General features: G+C 40.9%; 1 protein-coding gene across 1 annotated transcript in view; it reads right to left on the reverse strand.

Moving 5' to 3' along the window:
• The window catches only part of LOC118787158 (proline-rich membrane anchor 1-like), a 38539-nt gene that overhangs the window by 7408 nt on the left and 9628 nt on the right, over nt 1-21503 (reverse strand). The window contains exon 3 of the mRNA XM_036542619.1: nt 12868-12994. Coding sequence (XP_036398512.1) covers nt 12868-12994 — 127 coding nt within the window. The remainder of the gene's footprint in view (nt 1-12867; nt 12995-21503) is intronic.

Consider the following 21503-nt stretch of genomic DNA (forward strand, 5'->3'; position numbering starts at 1 on the left):
GAACACAGGGTATGGTACAGTAGCAGCAGTGTACATCTTCCATATAACTACACAACTTCTATTTCTTCATAAATAGATTCTATAGTTTACTAGTTTTCTAGAGTTTACTTTTGTGCCAAACTAATTAAGCTAACAGAGAACATACAGTACCCACAAAAACAAAACAAGCAAGGCTGTAGTGTCATTTAAAGGAAACTCCATTAGTCATGCTATTTATAGAGCATTTTCTATGTAAGGCTGCCAGTTCAAACAAACAGTACACATACTACTACATCTGATCATACCAATACCACGACAAGCAATGTACAGCAAAATACACAAACACCATGCATAATTACTCATGCCCCTGATGAAACAGGAATAAAAACATAATGTATAAAACATGTACAAGATGTATTTGCTGGATATTTTCTACTCATTTTTAAATTATAATTTATACTTTCTACTGTTGTACTTTAATGATGACAAAGGATGACTTTATTCCAGAAAACAAAAGTTCATGCCATCAGAGCCAAAGAATATAATTCTTTCTGTACAATGTTTCTCACTCTAGCAAATAAACACGCTTGAAAGTGCTTTGTCTGGATTTTCATTCTTCTGCACTGCTGTAATCTGCAGTGGTTAATGTTGTGGAAATTACTATTTTGTGAGGCAGTTTCAGGATGAACTGGAGTGGAACTTCATGAAGTGCATATTTCTCCAACCCTTATCAGCTGCCGTAGCAGTCCTATAAAATCAAATCATTTCCTCCTTGCCCAAAAGGCAATCCTGTCACCAAGTTTCATCCCAATCCATCCATAAATTTCTTCAGTTATTCTATTTGCTTACAACTAGCCAGACAACCAGATTCTATAAAATAAGCTTCTCACAACCAACCAGTGCTGAAGGTAATAGGCCAAACAAGTACTTCTCCTGCTTTTCATTGGGAATCTGATCGGCACAACTTTTGTTGGACTGGCCAGGAGAAGCTTTTCTAGATTTACTAACACTTCTGTACCTAATTTAAGATGACCTCATGTTCTTTCTGATTTAAAGCTACATAAATGTACCATTTAATGGGAGTATGTGGTTGCTATGGTGTGTTTATATTTTCTTCTGGCTGATCTTGGTGACTCACAAGCTGCTATACCTGCCTTAGTGGAATCTGTCATAGCATCACTGTAAACACAGTAGTCAGCAAGTCATTCTTCTTGCTTTGTATACACTGCTTGCTTCATTAAAACTAAATTTATACTTATATCATTAATAAATATTAGCCTCATTCCATTCTAATTCTTCTAGCTACACATCATTTGATATTTATGGACTTAGCTCACAGACTGTGAGGACTGAATTCCACCCCTCACCCTGATAGCCACTATATTGCTAGCTACTGCAGAGGAGCAAGGTGTAGTGTAAAAAGCAAAACTGAGTATGTGAACATCCATTTCAGAAAGTAACAGCCACTCCAGGCCCCTGGCTCCCAAATCTAGAATAAAAGTATGGGTAGCTCCCTGGATTGGGCATTGGCCTTTAGCTTGCTGATCTTGCGAAGTATCTCCTGCTATGCTGTGGATGCTGTTCAAAACCTGAGGACATACCTATACCACAGCAGCTATTGGCAGCACTGGTTTCTTACGGGTCACACTCTGTACCACCATTAGCATTTACTTGCTGGCTAAACCCACACAATTCAAAACATTAACAAAAAAGAAGAAAATCTAAGGACAGCTCAACAGGATATTCGGAATGTCACAGGTTTTCATGGCAAAAGGAAAGGCTGTCTTAAGACCAGTGACATGGAAACAGAACTTGATGGTCAGTTTAAACACATTAAATGCCAAACTTTGCAGTTAATACAAAGATACATCAAGATGACAGCTCTTACAAAACACTCAATGCTGAACATATCTCTGCTGTACCTACTGTACTGGGTACTGATTTATTTAGGAGGCAAAAAAATTTTATACTGATTTTTCTGCAGACTGTTGCTCCACCGTAAGAGCATTATGCCCGAGAGGAATGCTGAATAAACAGCAACTGAACTGTTTTATATTCATCAAGAGGGTAGAGGCTTTTTTCTTCAGTTTTGTTTGGCTTCCTCTCTTTCCACACGAGCCATGAAATTTTTATTTCAGCTACGGGGCTCTGCTTCCAGCCCTGTGTTTTCCAGCACCATGCGAGCAATCCAATTAAACCATTCCTGAAGAAGATATGGGTATCAATAAAACGGAAAATTTAGAGAGAAATTTTGGCTGCACTGAGCCTGCAAAGGTGATTTAGTGCATTGGGGCAGTGAGGTGAGCATTCAGCAACGTTTTGGTGAGTAAATGAGGACATCATGAGCAGCAAATCGGGGCAGAAGATGAAGCACAACTGAAGCTGCAGACAGGGCATGTGAGTGGAGTGGGAGAGTAGCATTACCAATTTCACACAAGCGTGGAGTGGAGCGAGTGGAGCGCTTGAGCCGAGCGTGGGCACTGTATGATACTCCAGTGTTTCCCTGGGCGTCACACAGACCAGCTCGTTCTATGCCTGTTACTCTCTGGAACCATTCAAACATCTTGTGAAATACTGAAGGTGAGCATTAGCCTAATAACTATTTTAAAGACTATTTTATCTGTTCTAAGTATTTACTTTGTGAAAGAATGCTTTCATTTACATTTCTTATTGAATTATAGAATTTCGTGTGTCTTGTGTCAGCTTAAATGATTCACACCGATGAGGAGTTAGCAAGCGACACAAAAACTAAATTCATATCTGGCTTCATTTTTTTGCAGCCATTTTTAACATTCAAGATATTTTTAGACACCCAGAATGTAGTAGTCTCTGGGGTGCAGTGAGCAATATACCAGAAGGAGTGACGAGTACTGGGAATAGTAACAGACATAGAGGGGAGCAAAATCAAACAGTGCTTATGAATGGTCCACACCATGAACATCCTCTGGCCTCAGGTCCCTCTCTGATCTCCATGCTCTGGAGCCTTCAGAACAACAGCAATTTTAAACAAGACACAGCAGGAGCTTCCTTTATGCAAATGAAGCATTCTACTACATGCTGAGACCCACAAGATTGAAATGGGGAGACTACCTTTAAGCCATGTACCTTAAAACTTCTGTTCTCAGCCTGTTTTTTCTTTTTTATTGATTTCCATGATTAACAAATCCACTCACCCACCTACAGTGCTGGCCAATAGACCTCACATATAAATACAGAAGGAGCAATTTTCATAAAAAAATAAACCTTTAAAGAGGAATGCGCATTAGCAGTCCCACCCACAAAACCAAGCACTCAGCCCCCTGGCAGAGCAAACAAAAACTTGTTGCTAATGTTAATTAGGCAGGTGAGGCTCATTAGCTAACAGCTTCCTTCACAGCTTCCTTCACACATTCAGACACACAATTAAAATTACAATCACCCTGTTTGAGATGATGATCACATACACTATATGGACAAAAGTATTTGGCCACACCTGCTTTTCAGGGTTTGGGCTAGGCCCCTAATCTCCAGTGAAGGGCAATCTTAATGCTTCAGCATACCAAGACATTTTGGACAATGCTATGCTTCCAAATTTGTGGCAACAATTTGGGGAAGGCCCTTTTCTATTCTAACATGACTGTGCCCCAGTGCACAAAGCAAGGACTATAAAGACATGGTTTGATGAGTTCAGTGTGGAAGAACTTGACTGGCCCGCACAGAGCCCTGACCTCAACCCCATCAAGCACCTTTGGGATGAACTGGAACGGAGATTGCGAGCCAGGCCTTCTCGTCCAACATCAGTGCCTGACCTCATAAATGCTCTACAGAATGAATGGGCACAAATTCCCACAGAAACACTCCAAAATCTTGTGGAAAGTCTTCCAAGAAGAGTGGAAGCTGTTATAGCTGCAAAAGGAGGACCAACTCCATATTAAAGTATATGTATTTGAATACAATGTCGTTACAAACCCTGTTGGTGTCATGGTCAGGCACCCGAATACTTTTGCCCATATAATGTACATGTAACCACTGGTAAATCTGGTAATGTGGACTTTATGATAGAGGATCCTTAAAACATTCAGTTACATAAATATTCCTCATACAATCAATAAAATAAGTCAATATGTGAAACCTGCTACTGACATACATTTTTAAAGTCAGAACAATTTTTGGAGATAGGCGGATTTTAATGTTTTACAGGTTAATTTTTTAACTTGTTTGAATCTAACTGGGTGGTATTACCTTTGTGTGCTTCATGTGATTTTAATTATAGGACAAAGATTGGACTACTGAAATAATTACTGATTTTAAGAAAGAGATTGGAGATGGGTATTAGATGTATATCAATCTTTGAATTTAAATATTCATGTGGTGTGCACAACGGTTAAGAATCCATTGCATTAGACTGTGGGAGTGCTCCATTACATGGCCTGGCTTTGGTTTACATTCATGTGACAAGCACAGGTGGAGCAGCTGCACAAACAGGGTGATTTATCTGTTCCACAAGCATGATGAACGAACAGAACCAGCCAATCTACTTTCTCAAAACTCTGCCAGTATACAAGTGAAAAAAGGAGCACTGAAAAACTCCTGACACGCTGTTAAACAGTCCAAAAGCAAACACAGCGATAGCATAGAATAAAATAAATTTTTCACAAACACAAATTCCTTATCTAACTTACTTGGATCAGCCATTGTGACTGTTTGTGAAAGCTGAGAATGAAAATGTGTGGAGTGTCTGGCAAGTCCAACCAAGATGACCTTTCTGAAATGGAATGCAATCCCCCCTGTCAACATGGGAAAGACAGTGTACTCTAGTGTGTTAACGAAGTACTCTTGCAATCAAGTACAAAATAATAATCTGCTTGTGTGTGGTCCTTATTTGAATTGAAACATCTGTTAATTATGCAAAATGGAAAAAATTAGACAATTAGAAGTGTAAAGGTACAATATCAGTAACTCTCAGCAGTTCTGGAACACAGCAATTGCATTTCAACAAACCTACATTCTGATAACCCATTTTTCCTGGTCAACGGGGACATGTTGACTGACTGACCAACAGCCGAATATTAGCAAAACATAAATTTTCATCGAAGTCTACGCGAGAAGGCAAATGTCAACACGTTCTTATTATTTTGTGAAGCCTGGCCCCGCAGACGACAGCTTTTTGTCCTCTGCCCACTTGTGGTTGGTTGGCCGGTCGGTGGTGTCGGTCCCAGCTGTGAGCTGGAGGCAGCCCAACCCTGCAGGGGGTCCTCGGTGGCCCGGCGAGGGCTGAGCGGGAGTGGACTGCCACAGATGACAGCCTTCCTGAGCAGATGCTGCGGGCTCCGTGTGGGACAGCCTGGTTTGCAATAACAAAAACAGAGATGGGCTCTGCTAAAGCGGAACCCACTGTTTCCATTTTTAGTGACTAATTGCCTTTATACTTTGATGTTTTTTGCTGCTGTGAATCGTGACTGTGTTTTAAGCAAGCGCTTGTTTTTGACAAAGGCTCAACAACACGGTCAGGGAAGACATTAACATTCACAGTGCCAGAGGAGACCCAGGGGCCCCTGTAGGACCCATCTTTCCATGCTGTCCAGAAGGGTGATTACACTGAAGACAGGTACCTAACATAAGGACGGTTCTGTCTGTGAGTATATGGAGTGGACCATGTAAGCCTCATCTCCACCTCTGCCTGGGCCTTCAATAATAGATCAAGTGCAGTGTACACTTGGCAGGTGACCAAATGACTTGGTGGGTCAAATTAATATTTCATGCCAAAGCTGTGTAGCGCACATCTGTTTGACGCTTGCTACGGAATATTATGGTTGTAATGTGTAATGTTTATCAGGAGTTATCTTAGTTAACTTGGTTAACTAAGCTTGACAACTTCAGGCACTTTTGTGTTATAATATTAACTGCTTATCTTTATAAAAACAGAAAACAGATTTTAAAAGCTATGCTTATCTTTCTGGCCATGTCATGAGTGCCTCTAAGCCTTTATGGGACATTACAGCCTGAACAAAAGCATATGTGGTCAGTGGAGGCGGGTTTGGATCGCTGCTACCTCAATCGATGCTAAACAAATATACAGGAGAGACAATCACATAAGACAAACACAAATCCTTTTGTTTTTTAGGAGAAGATCCTCACTTGGCTTATACCAGGCACAACAGCAAGAACATCCTTGCTTTGGACTGCTCAGCAATGGCTGCCTCTAAAATGTAAAGTTTGTGTTTGTATTATTTCTATGTGCTGCCAAGAACCGAGTGAGGGCTTTTTTTGTGCCTCTTGTCTCTGACAAATGACTGGCGGAAAAGACAAGACAAAACAAAAGGCAAATTGCTGCAGACACAGTTATCAGGACGCCAGGCCCTCCGGCGTCTCTCCCGCTGGCTCCCTGGCAATCGGCCTTCTTATTTTCACTGGGAAAGCCCATCGCTGAGGTGCTGCTCAGCTATATATATCTCCGGCTTTTTCCACTGACAAACCTTTCGCGCATTGTTATTGACTTAGCAAATCCACGTGGATGCCCAATTACAGCTTGCCAGCTCTGACAGAGACTTAACTCTCCCTTGTTGGCTTCTCTCTCACTCTCTCTCTCTCACACACACTCTCTGTCTCTCTCTCTCTCTTTATCCCTTAGTCTGTGAGAGATACTCAGACTACAAGGCTTACCACATCAGGGTTTTCAAAGTTACAGCAAAGGAAATTATTTTGGAACAGTTGTTACTACTGTTAGTACTGATGCATGTATGCTTTGCTTTATGAAAATGTAAAGTGTTTAAGACACCTGACTGGAGTGCCACAAGAGACATTTTTTTAATGTGGTAGACAGATGCATCAAATATGCATCCGCAGTTTGGTGACTGATGACTAAACCTCCTTGAAGAATGGTCATGGGAAGTTCTTGATTGCTGACTGCTGCGTAGTGAGACTTCAGTGAGAAAGCACCTGCCTGCATTTGCACTTTAAATCCATCCATTTTGTTTCAGACAGCAAAAACATGGCCTTATGAAGAGTTTTTATAAGTGTGACAACCACTGAAAGACAAATTTGGTCAGAATAATCACCCTTTTCTTTCTACATGAGATTCCCAGCATCCTGAATGACACCCAGTCAACACACTGATGAAGCCAGCATTGTGCTACAAGCCGGATAAGGACAGGCATGCAGCTTTCCCCACAAAGCACAGAAAGACACTTTACAAGGGTCATTTTCCAAACAGCCAGTTAGAAATTGGCTTTTGTACTGCATCTGACTTCAGAAATCGAATTATTTAAATTATTACTTAAATTATTTGGTATTACTCAAAGCACACAGTATTCCACTGTATCCACTGTATGTTTTGTCAAATTGTAGCACAATTTGACAAAACATCTGCTAAAATCCTCATGCTAACCACATAATTAAAAATTGCCAACCAATAAATATTTTAGTATGTTTTATATTATTGTATGTGTGCCTGTATTTGTGTATATAAACAGTATGTCTAAGTACTGGCATGTAGACATTGTTTCATATTTTTCTTCATCTGTTTTGACACCGAACCACTCAAAGCGAAATGCGGATTGACAGAATTAAATCTGCATTTCAAATGTAGCCACAGTTCACCAGCAAAGTTATTTCAAATATCTGACTGTAACTGTGCCAGACGAGCTCATAGGCAGTGGGTATTCTGCACTCACTAACTACAGCTATCTGTATATTCAAGCTACAGTCTTTACAAACAAACCAAGACTGCCAAAACAAAACCAAGATTATGACTGTGATAAACTCTTTCAAAGCACACTCCAGCATAAAATTGAATTTTCGTGATTTTTCATTCAATTGCGAATACAAATTAAATTTGTGCTTCTCAGCCCTGGTCCTGAAGCAAATCTATGCTGGTTTTTGTTCCAACTGAGCGATTAATTAATTAGGCTTGATCGAGCTGTTAAATGAAAACTGATCTAGATTTCACCTCTCTGGAGAGTTGTCTGCTTTTTGTCCTTGAAGACAAAGGGTTAGCTGGAGGTGTGTTTATGTTAATAAAAAGATAAAAGGTACTCCTTGACTTGTTTTTGTGTATTTTTGCCTTGAAAAAGTAAATACACTGAATACTTTTGCAGAATAGATTAATTATTCTAAGCCCTACAACAATTACTGCAGTAAATACTTGCTTAGTGCCAGTCCCTCCTGCCCTCTGTGAAACCAGCACCTTCAACTTCTTCAGGTCTGCTCTTAATCAAAATCCAAACCCCACTTAATTCAATCCCCATGTATAAGTTCTAGGTAGTGCCCTCTCTTCTGTCTCCCTGGTCAGGCAAACTACCAGTTGCAGGGCCCCAGGGAGATGGTTATGCCCTACCATAGGGTCCACCTGGCTGATTAAAATGGCATTGTATTCCTTGGCTGTAATTCTACCATGTAGAGTAATAATCAGACCCAATGACTCCCATGAGATGGTCGCCCATACCATAACAGATCTACCACCATGTTTAACAGTTGGGACCCAGCCCTGTAGACTCCTTTTGAACAAAGATTTAGTTACTTCATGTAGACTCCTTTTGAACAAAGATTTAGTTACTTCAACATGTGAGTTTTATTTCATTGGATGTTTCCATTATTTTGTCTACCTCCTGACTGTATGCTATTAAAGATAATCATACCAAAGTGAAACCAGTCTACACAAACATAACTGACACCAGTACTGTCCCATAACATGCTAGGTTGTTTAGCTATTTGGAATTGTCTGACAGAGAATCTCAACCTCAAAATAGTGTGAATTTTTCTTTGGGCTTGGGATAAAAGGTGCAATCCCATCTGGAACAAGTGAACGTCTTTCCAAACACAGCAGCCGCATACAGTATTTTGCTGACAGTCGACAGAATAGACAGTTATCTTTCAATATGCTGAATGCACTGGCATTTAAATGCATCATAAAGGCTAAAATTGATAACCTGGCTCTCATGGATGGATTGCAGTGAGGAAGATGGACTTCGTGATTGGTGAGTTTTTAAAGCACGTCAACACTCTTTATTGTTTTTTCATTAGCTAAAACCGGCACTGTGTTTCTCTAGCCTCAGTTCTGCCTTCGGTTCTGAACATCTTATTCCCTAGGTCTGTGTTCCTGTCTCTCTAATTCTCTGCTTATGTGTCCTCGGATGTGTGGGTCCGTATTCCTGGTTCTGTTTACCTTGTTCTGTGGCTGTCTCTCCAATTCCATGTGACTGCTACTTTTGTACTTTTTGTACTTTTGGCTCTGCTCTGTCTCTTTGTGGTCCTTTTAAAAGTTTTGAAAGCTCACTCAGTTGCAGACATTCTTACACACACTTGATTCACTGATTTTCCTTCAGTGTTGAGTGTTTGGTGTCAACGTGCCAAAACATTGGAATACTTAACGTCATCATTACCTAAAACAGCTTCATACATTTCACAGACAAGTGTGCTATGACAACCAGGGTAGCACTGTTGTATGAGGCTGGGAGTTAAACACTATTTTTTACACACTTTTGTATACATTTGTCACTTTAAATTATAACATAGCCAGCTAGTGTTCTAGTCATGTATTTGGGAAGAGACAGAAGGCAATGGTCTGTAATGGACCTGTGGTGAAAAAACAGATATATGTGTAATATGCTTGACATCGTCCTTCCCTAAAACCTCCACTTGAGTTTTCTCCTCACTCAAAATAATAACATAATCACCCATATTGTAAAAAAAATAACTGAATGCACAAGTAAACTCTTCCATTTAGATCAAATACACTCCCTGTGAGGCCAAGCTGCATCATTTACAACCTTATTACAGGTGATAATATCCAACTTCATAATACTAGAAAGGAAAATACAGCCTAAATATAAAGAATATAAGCATCCAATACATGTTCATAGTGCTGAAGAGCAACGTCATTGTTGCTGCTGTGAAAGAATAATGAAGCTTCCATAAACAATTCAGATCTGAGTAGAGTGAGTAAGGCAGCTTGCTGTTTGATCTTTGGTGGAAATGACTTCCTTTAGGACTTTTGGGCAAGTAAAAAATACTGCAGTATCCATACTCTCAACACTGCCACTCTATAGAAAAGATACAAGAGAAGTCTACATCGTCAATGGCAGCCAAGTCGATATTACCTTATCTCCACGGCCACAAATCAGTATGAAAACTCATCTAAAATGTGAATTTAACATAGCTGCAGAATTGCCATTTCAGTTCAAACAGCTGAGAGATGTAGCGGGCAGGGAAGTGAAAGTGAGAAAAAGGGAGATAGAAAGATGCTTGCCTCAAGAGCTGTGAGTGTAGTGTGTAGGATGATTGAGTTTAGCTGACCAAACTGTAATGAAAAAGAGCATTTACTGCTCCTCCACAGGCGACTATGGGTTCCTGGAAAAACTGTCTGCACACAAATCAGCCAGAAAGCATTGTGCTCTCTGGGGCCGGGGCTTCTGAGAAAGACGTCTGGCTCCAAAATTAATTAATTGATCAACAGAATGCCCTGGCCATGCTCCGTGCAGCACACAGCGATAATCTACCCCCCTGGTGCATTGAGCCTCACCAGTCCCCAGAGAGTCCTTCCATTTTAGCAACTGCTTAAATGAGTGAATTTAGCTGGCCGTCTCCAGCAATTTCCCCTTTGGACAGTTCTCTGGCAGCCTTTCAGCTGTTCTCCCGACAGTATGCCAGTGTTACCTAACAGTCAAGTGTGAGCTCCTCTGTGCAAGATGGCAAGATGCAGCCTGCCTCGTCATCATCTCACTTTAACCCATGTCAGAAGGATGCAAATGGTTTCTGTCCTTTTGCAGAGAATAGGAAAAACGCATGCATATGCAAAGATGACATCGCTTTGCTCAGATGTAATATTTTCCACCATTCTTCCCTCTTCACTGTTGATATCCTGAACTGCATTTTAAAGATCCTAAGCACAGCATACTATATTATCTAAAGTAAAGCATTTGAGCTTTAATAATGCTGGAGTTTGATAAAGCATTTCACTAATGACATTTACGTCTGTTTATGTCTGCTGTATGCACTGGCCAGGAGGGACAGGCATATTTATTGAGGCATGATGGTACTGTAAGTGTTATGCATTGTTGTTTTAACTCACGCAACATTAATGAAAATGCTCTGTCCATCTAAATCACAGATGGCTCTGAGGATGGCATATTGCGAAAAACTGAAATGCATCCTGCAATCAAATTACTACTGCAAAATAAACAATTTTTCAATAAAAAAAGAATTTCAAATAAGTAAATCCAGCCATTATTTTTTAAACGCTACGTGTGTTTCTCCCTTCTGCTTCCGAATATGGGACTTGTGTTTATATGTCGTGAAACATGTCAAGCCACCGTACATCTGGAACACGGTGCTCTGAGTTCATGATGTCAGCAGCCGGATAGGATGCATCTGCGCTGCAGCTCCAGGAGGGCTGGAACCTGGCGTAGCTCGGAGTCTGCAGTCACTAGGCGCGCTGCAGTCACAGCTTCAGGACATGACCTGCTTGCATGTATAAAAGATGCTGCTACTGAATGACTGCGCAAATTAATTCATAAATAATGACTTGGGTTTGGAGCTACAATGGGCCCGTACTGCAACACATTCTTGCCAGCGCTGCATTAAAAAGGTGCCCCTCCGGCTATAGGATACTGGAGAATTGCCATAATGAATTCCCAACACAGCCACCCATTACTTCCGCTGCCTGCATTCGCCCCGTTCTTTATTGAGAAAAGGAAAATGTTTTTCAGTGTGCAACATATGTACCACCATTCACATGCTTCTATGCCATCTCATGCCTGTGTCTTGCAAATGTGTAATGTGTATTCACAGCTGTGTGTATGTGCATGTTTCACACAGTACAGCAAAAAATATATACAGAGCAGGCTGAATATTTAAAGGGAGATAGAGGATCAGCTGTAATGCAGTAAAATCGTGAGCACCATGTGTTTCTATAAGACTCTTGACTGTGTTGCTGTGAAGAGGAGGGAGATACAGTGAAAAGCTCTGTTAGTGACAGGGTAATCAGGGAATTCTGTACACCCTTAACCTTTTCTTTCAGCTTATACGTTGGTCAAATATCTGAGGTAATGCATTTATATTTACATTATGTCATATGAGAGATGGGTGTATTAATGTGCCTGAAAATAGTTAGACTAAGAGCAAAGACCATACTAAATCATCAGTGTTGAATCCAGTAGTGGGAGTCATTACAATGTACAGCCAGAGTGAATGAATAAGCCATATTAAAAGAAAAAAAAAACATTGCAGTACATGATCCATAATTTCAACAGTCACATTGCTATTTACGAAAGCTCTGATGAAGCTTCCGGTAGTATTGCTTCTAATAATTTCACCACTGGCTGGATGGGCATTAATCAGTAGCTTGGGGGATAGCCCTGATGCTCTCAGATGAAGTGGTGCCTTCACCATGACCCCCAGCCCACTACAGGAAACTGACATCCCACTGCTCCTCAATCAGGATGCTCCTGCCCTCATTAAAATGCATGAAAAGATGAGAGCATGTTGGGGTCATGGCCCTGTGGTGGCTCCATTAGAACACTGGCGTGTGTTTGTGTGCCAGTGTTAACATCGCCATTCCCCTCCTCCCAGAGCTAATCAAAATACGGAGCGATTGTGACACCAGCCTCCAGAGAAAACACAGACCAGAGGAGTCTCCAAAGAGGGCTGTGTCACTTTGTCCTAAGTAGTGTTTATGATTATGGTGTAAAGTATCAATCACAGATCACAGATTACAGCAAAGTGACATCTATTTTTGTCTGGACCCCCAGCTTGTGTCATGTGGTGAATTGACTTGACCTCTCCATCTTTATTGGGTTCCTGCAAATAACTTCATCCTCACGCTGTTACGTTCTGTTGCATTAAGTTGTGATCTTTGAGTGAAACACCTCAAAATAATACAGCCAGGAGTGACATGCACAGGTTGAGGCCTACCTCTTTATGGCCTTGTAGCAGATAATGACAGTTAGGAGGAGGAAGGCCATTGATGCACATCCCACAATCCCTATGACTACTATCTCCTTCCACCAGGGCTTAATCTGGGGCACATTGGTTTCTGCCGCTGAGAAAGAGAGAGACACACAGAAAGAGAAAGGAGTAATTAGTGTCCTTTTTTATACATTCAATCATATACATAAGCATACATTTGTTACACACATATGTTCATCCATGGTCTTTTCATCAGGATGGAAAGATCCAAAAATGGATTGTACAGTAAGCAGAAAACAGAGAAAACATACATCTGCACATAAACAGTAATTTGGTCATTGTCTTACATAACATGACAAATATTGAAAATTTACTATGTGAGGGATCATCCAATTTTCAAAAATCTTAATGGTCAATACCAGTAATGAAGCATTGAAAACCATGATCTACACCTGGTCACAAGATACTAAAAAAATATGAAATGAACAGGCAATGTTGCATTGGTACAAAACACAGCTGTGAGCTGATGTAATCTATCAAACTATATTACTGTTTCAGCTCTCAGCACTAATCACTGAGAATGATAGTGGCACGATACATGCGACTTCAAGCGCACAGATACTCACTTCCTACAGTTGTGCAGAAATGAGGGCACAGATTTACCCTGAGAGATATGAGTGAAATCATTGAATCATTTAAATTCCAAGAGCTGTTTATTATGGAACATTACACAAGCACTGCAGGTCCATACTTATTCTCACTTTAGGATCTCTCTGAACTTCTTCCATACAAATGCAAAGTGGAGCTGTAAAAATTGGCTACACTAGCTTGGATCCGGCTGCACTGAAACGTGGCTAGTGTTTCTGTTGTGATTACCCTATCTCCAGGTATAGGACCTTGGTATTGTCTAATAACATTCATAAGTATTTTCCTGTTACCTTGTTTTAACAACAGAGGTGGACAAATGGTGGATCAAGGTACACTTAACCTGTGGACACTGCTGGAGCGTATCTGAGGTTATGTACATCCATTAAAAACTCAATCCACTGGCCTGCTGTTTCCCAACTGACACAGTCAGGTGCACTCAAAAGTGAGTGAGAAGAAAGCATGTGAGGACAAGATCGGACATATGCATGTCTTTACTTTGACACTGCAGAATGAGGAATGAGACTGTTTCCATTCACATACCTCCCATAAATGAACAGGGCCACAGACAAAGGCCATTGCCTTTTGTTTTACTGCAAGAAACATTACCAATTGAGGGGAAAGATTGTACAACTCCTTTTTCTATCATTCTAAATTTGTACTGCAACTATTCACCTTACCTTGACTGTGTGAGCATGTAAAGCAGTCCTTAACTGGGTGAATTTGAATAGGTGGAGGTGGATTTAAGCAGCTTTTCTACAGCTGTGTTGCTGTGGGATCTGTAAACAGAACCTAGCAAGTGATAAGTGGTGTGGTTGAATACAGTGCAATCGTAGTGTGAATTCTCACCCAGTGAACAGAAATATGATTCATTAACTCCAGTATAATTGCTACAAATGAACAAAAATCTAAACTGGAACCTGCCCAACTATTTACTAACCAATCCACAACACTGATACACACACTCTCAATCCTAGCCAACTGCTGTTTTCCTAAAGTGCAACCAAATAGTTAGAATGCAACCACTGTATCTTAATTTCCAAAGTAATTAGGCAAAACACTCCAAATTGTATCCATGGTTCAGTACGCTACCCCTCTTTTCGTTTAACCTCACACTCAACTGGAAACAACTGCATTTCAGAAAATGTCCCCTGCTTAGAGACACTTCAGCCATCATAATGACTGACAGGCTTTTTATCCAACAGGACTCAAGATCTGCAATTCAAAGTACATGTCTAGAGCCTTTCACAACCCTTCAGAAGCAGGAAGCACACTTGATATGGGGTGGGGAGATATTTGGTGGCAGCAGAGGTCATAGCGTCCATCAGTCACTCTTCTTACATGAACTCAATTCATAGCAAATATTATGGAAAAAACTATAGTGTGCAGGTTGGTATTTCTCAACAATTTCACCAGTGACCTCTCTTATAAATGCACACCATACTGTTAAAGTTAAAAACTATAAGTAAGCTTATTACCTAACATTCAATTCTCAATTTCCTTTTATTATTTTTTTACTTTTATGTATGCTTTTTCCACTTAGCACCTTTTGTTTGGAATCACCAGTTGCGTATTAGGCTTGCCTCACAATGACAATTGTGCCTACAGTGACTATTTTTCACACTACAACCGCCATGGTGCACCACAGGGCGGCAAATGGCTGGATATTCACATCTCCAGTGATGCCATCTGTGCAGCTCATAGGTACCTGAGGGTGGTGAGATGAGGAATCCCTGACGAAAAACACACCCTTACTGTGGCAGAATGAAGCTAGTTTGTTCCGTCACTATGGGCTCATGGTCACTGTCAACATGTCTGGAATCAAACTCGGGCTGTATGGTGCAGCCTGCTCTTGGACCAAATGCCTTAGTTGACTGAGCCATTTGGGAGTTCAAATGTGCAAATTTAAACAAATTTCAGACTAATGTATTACTGAACCGTACTCAAATGCCAATAATGTGTGAATTCATTGCTGCCAAGGAAACTAAGTTGAACTAGAATCCAAAAGTACGTCTGCAGAAATCAACACAGGCAAAACCACCACTAGAAGAGATGGAGTGATGGTAGAGAGAGGGTGAGCTGACCTGAGGTCAAACAATCATTCTGAGTGGCCCCAAGCTGTCACGGTCTGCCTGTGCCTGAATACAGACACTGAGAAGGAGGCCTTGGTTGATGTACCTTTTTCAAGGGAACAATAATCTGTGTGTTTTAATATGGTAAATAGTACAAGCACATGACAAACTACAAAGTGGAAATGACTCATTTGATGACTTAATGATTCAGCAACAGACAAATGAGGGTTATCAGAGATGGAAATCAGACAGACAAAAGTTCTCAGCTCAAGATGGCAAGTTTTCTCCAAAAATTCTTAGAAAAGAAAAATCCCATGGCTAAAAAACCTAGAATATTTTAGAGCATGATAGTATTTTTGTCTTTTCCACAGGGGCCTTCTCACTTTTCACACACTACACATGAGGAACACAGTAACTAGTAGAAGGAAATATTGCAAGTGATATTCATTATCCAGTTACCAAAGAAAACTGGTTGGTAAGGAGCTGTTGCCTGAGAAAAGAAAATTCTGCTGAAAAGGTGTCTTTGTAAAAAAATTAAACTTCCTTTGTAAAACTAAGTATACACTACATGCTACACAAAAACAGGCTTCCAGGTTATTGTTATGAGGTATGTCTTCATATGCTATAAACAGAAGAAAAGACAAAGCTTTAAATGTCAAAAAAGGCCAGGTTTGATATGCACTTAAATTAATTCATTCATATGACCTCATTCAACAAGTCTCAGAATCAAATAATTTGAGCATACTTCTTCAGTTACAATGACTGATAAAACAAATTTGAATTCTTCCTCATAGCCCAATATGACAAAGTGACAAAGCAATAAAACAACAAAGTTATCAATTTTAACATTAATTGCTGGCTTACTATTAATTTCAAATGTTTTCAGTTCATCCAGGTTATTACAATGTATTTTGCTGCTGGCAGTGTCCTTTCCTTATATTTAAACTTGAAAACTTTACAATTTTGTTTACTATTAGTAAGTAAAACAAATGTGTAAAAGATAATATGACATGAATCAAAACAACTCCATTGATGCACACTATTCAATGAATTATGCTGTTGGCCATGTTTACCAATAGCTTAACATGAAATACGGTAATCTGTCATGGTAAATCATGCTAAACAAAAGCTAACAATTCATGCTATTACTTTCAGAGTATGATGAGAGGTGATTTATAATGGCTGATTCTATTCCAGTAGGTCAATTTATTATTAGCCATAACCTGAGCTCACTCCTTTTTATAAACAAGTAGCTGTTAAGGTTCATAACATTAAGCCAAGGTTTGTTGCACTAAATCATGATTTATCATGGTAAACCAAGGTTGGCTTTTTTCTTTCAGGTAGGCATGCCAACAGCTGGCCTGTGTTGGCTTGCTGTTAGGGGCTCTCTTTCCACTTGCTGGCAGTGTCCATATATGGGCAATCTAATGCTGTCAGCTTGCCAATACTGTTCCGCTGACTGGTTGACTTTAAAGGACCAATGTCAATAGTGTATGGCTAGGCTACCATTGGCATGCTGAAACATTTGGCATCCACCAACTAATCCAAATAAGCTTCCGGTCAGAGGCTTTGCATCCAGTAGCTGGCAGCGGCCCAGTGTAAGCAAGCCAATACAATTGGCCTGCTGATGCTGTTTTGCTGACTGGTTGGTTTTGGAGGGCCAATGCTGGCAAGCCCCAGTTGGTCTGATATCGACATGAAGGGATGGTGGAATGCTAATGTCAAACTCTGTGAGTTCGATATTACAGATCCAGTAAAAGCTTGCTGATGAGAGTTCTATAAGAGATCGCTTAGGGGCGGTGGTGTACATTTAGAAAAGCTAGTGGAGTACTGACATTATTCTTAAGTTTTGTTTGGCTGACTACTAGAAAAAAAGATTATGGGGCACTGCAACACTGCAGCATTGAATGCCATGATAATAGCTTTGGTCAGGTAATGACTCAGTGGCTTGTTTCTTATACCATTCATTGATGTGGAAGGCAGCTTTGCTTTCTGCAATTGGATTTTATTGAATAACACAAACTAAACTTTGCTCATAATCAAAGAAAATATTCCTTTGAAAGTGAAGCTAATTTCCATGAAGGAAATGTGTACTGTACCCCGAGGCAAAGTGATTAGGAGAGAAACACTGCAGATCTGTTTGTGAAGTGTAGGCAAAATAGCCCCTATGAATTGGAAAACTGCAGACAGGGCTGAATATTCATTAATTTGACTGGTGCCTTCATCCAAATGGAGGAAAACATTCTGAAACCCATTTATAGAACATGAATTTGCCAGTAAAATCATTACAGTAGATCTATGCGAAGTACCAAACTCAAAAACAGCAGTGCAGTAAAGATCTGTTAAGTTGCTGAAACTACCATTTTAAAGAATGAACAATAGTTTAGCAACAATACTGTAGTTCTGATCTGAGCAGGTACAGTTAGCAAATTTCTGATAATTGTCTGATAACTGCTCTCTGATAACATTCTGGCTGCTAACAATGTATAGGATTCTTTATTTTTCTTTAGTAAAATATAGTTTGAGGACTTCCCATCTGAATTTAAGTAATGAAAAGAGCATTATTAATCATCTCAATAATATATAACTTTCATAACCTCTTAATTAACAAAATGATGGTTTATGTAATCCATGATGAGCGATGACTTCTCATAACTGGCAAAATGTACCAAGGTATTTATCTACATAACAAGAAAAATTTCTTAAAACAACCATGAACAATGACATTGGTCACAATCATTAAGTACAAACCACTCACTTGCAGAACTAGAAATAAATTCCTCTTCTCCTCAAATTCCATGTATCAGGTGAAACCTGTGGGAGATGGCTGAGATCACAGAGAGGCCTAGAACAAGACTAACAAAGTCAGTGTCCTAGTCTGGCTATTGATCTTTGGTCACTCTCTTCACATCTAAATCCCCCACTCTCTCTTCACTGTGGTACTGCATCCATACACACACACACACACACACACACAGGCACCAGGATTCCCCTCCCTTTTAATATCAACCTTTCAATATGTCTTTGCCATGGGTTTCTTCTTTCTCATTTTCTGTCATAAAATCTAATGTACAGTCTCTGACGTATTGTTCACTCCTAACACTAATTTTATTTCATGGTTTACGAGTGTGTGCGTGTGCATGTCAGTGTCGTGTTGTATCCCCGACTGTGTGTGAACATGTATGTGTGTGTGTCTGAGTGAGTGCATATGCCTATGCATGTACATTTGTGGGTAAATTTCCACAGTCCGGCGTTATTGAGCCAAACTGAATCGATGTTCTGCGCTTCCTCTCATGTATGAAACGCACAGAGAGGAGGCTATGGGCCAGCTGAGATCAGTCGCCATGGCATCCAAGCGGAGCTGTCTCTGCTCATTTCACCCTGGACTGCATCCAATGATATTTTCTGTTTCAAAGAGCTGTCTGCCCGACTCAGAAATATAAAGAAACTGCGTGTTTATTTAGTGAGGCTTGTGCATACGTTACCCATGGATGTAACCTCAAGAGTGTGCAACGAAGTGAGTAATCTTAAATAATAACGGCAGACACCCCTCTGGCCTAAACATATGGGAAGTTCCCTCTGTGTCCTTGGAGAATGGCTTGCCCTCAGCCACCCCCCCCACCCACACACACACACACACACACACACACACACACACACACATACACACACACACACACACACACACACATATGCTCTGTTGCCACCGAAAAATATGACCAATTGTAAAACAACACTTCTGGGACGAATGGCAGCTGGCCCGACTGAACCCGATCATTGGTGCATAGTGAAGCTAGAGGACAGAATTATAAGCCAAATAAGATATGCCCTGTCTGAGGCACTCAAAAATGCAGCAACACCAATGTCATGACAACCCCATGTCATTTCCTGTCTGAGCAAGAACACAAACCATTGGGGAAATAAATACTACTGTATACGTATGTAACTATCATGTGTCAGAGTGAGGACTGTCAGGGCAACAAATGAACATGGACAGACATATTTCAAACAGCTCATTTTTATATTTATTTTCAGTTGATTTTAAATTTGTTAGTTATACACATGAAATGGAAATAAAAGAATACTAGTCCAAAAACAACACAGGCAAAGTGGCCATGCTAAACCACACGTTGCAACATTATTTGAGTAAAGGAATGTGAGAGATGGCCCAATAACCCTTTACTGAATCAAGCAGGAGAGAAACCTTTGACCCCTGCTGGCCCTGCAACAGACATGTTTATAGGACCTCTTCACTACATCCTGTGACCAAATGAAAATATGCTGATATTAATTAGTGCTCATGGAGATTACTGGCCCTGCTAATTCCTTTTAAGGTCAAAGAAAGCCTCTTCACAAGTGAATTTAATGTTCTTTAGGTTGTTGCAAAAGGCTTGATCCACTTTTACCAAATATGTGTAACTACCTCAACTTGCTACAATATGCAGTTAGACCAAAATGCACTATGATATTATATATCATATTACGGCAAAGTCAGTACCAGCTGCCTATTACTGAAAGTCATCTGTACCTTTCTATTGAAAGTGCAAGCTCATTTGTGAGAAAAGGGCACTTACTTGATTACAAAGGTAATTATGACTGACCTGCATGAGAGGTACAATACCTATACAAAAGGAATGAGTAAAATTATTAGTTTACAATGACAAGATACTCTCAAAATCAGAGCATTCAAAGGTCCAAGCTAAAGGCCTCCACAGGTGGACTAGGCTGAGTGCCAGGGTCTATGGGCTCGGCGATCCCCTAGGGTTTGTGTGTATGCTTAAACTGCATGGAAAAATACACGCCAGGACAGAGTGATGAGTGCCAAAAAGCCTAATTTCTGTGAAGTCAGAACACCAAGCTGCATTAGCCCTGAACAATGACTTCTCCGAATCAGACAAGGCAATTAGATTAGGCTATTTTTATACCTGCACTGGAGGTTAATGCAATTATTAGTCCCTGTATTGCTCTGCCAAACTGATAGCAAACACGAAGGACAGATAGCACACAGGACATAAAAACAGTCATCACAGCAGGCTAAAGCAACAATACACACACACACACACACACACACACACACAAATGTATACATATGCAATGAATAATGGACAAGATCTAATGCAACAGAAATACCATGTCCTTTGTGTAAAATTATTAAAGAAGGAATATCCATACCTTTTTTCATTTGCTGTTTTTTGCTTAGGCTAAATTGTAAAGGTAATCTTAGTGATTAACAAGAGTAAGAGGGGAAGTGTGGCATTAGGCCTGAGCCCTCCGACAGCATGCTTGAGCGAGAGTTTGTTACAAAACTTTGCTCAGTATTGGGTTTTTGCAAAGAGCGGAAAAGCAAATCAAGCTTGATTAAGTCGCTGACTGAGAAGCCCAAGACACAACGGGATTAGCACGGCAGTGCTTGGCAAGGGGAGCGGCCAGGTTGCCATGGCCACATCGGGGGTGGGCGTGGCGTGGCCAGCGGGCGGCACGGTTGCCATGGCAGCACGGGCGGCAGTCCGAGGGGCTTTCCCCTCTGGCGGCAGACGCGGGCCCCACTGTGGGGCACGCTGGCGGTGCCTCGGTGCTCCCCCTCCCTTCCCCAGCAGCATGCCCGGCTGCCCTGCCCACGCCCTGACTGCAGCGGCTGATCATGGGCCTGACAGGCCTGCAGCCGAGTGGTAGAGTCACAGGCTGGGAGGGCATCACCGCGCCCCGCTCTCGCAGCCCCCCCACAGAGACGCCACCCCCCTGCTCGGCCTCCGTCGGCAGGGCATTCGAGGGGTGCGCCTCCATTATGCCGTGGGATCCTGTTGGTGCTTAATCTCAATACTTATGTATGTCAATGTGCAGCAAAGCAGATATCACCCTGATTCCTCCGGCACTGTTAGCCACCCCCAGCCCTCACATGGTTAGTCATGCTGAAGAATTACGCTC

The sequence above is a fragment of the Megalops cyprinoides genome, chromosome 12 (assembly GCF_013368585.1).
Source record: "Megalops cyprinoides isolate fMegCyp1 chromosome 12, fMegCyp1.pri, whole genome shotgun sequence".
NCBI lineage: Eukaryota > Metazoa > Chordata > Actinopteri > Elopiformes > Megalopidae > Megalops > Megalops cyprinoides.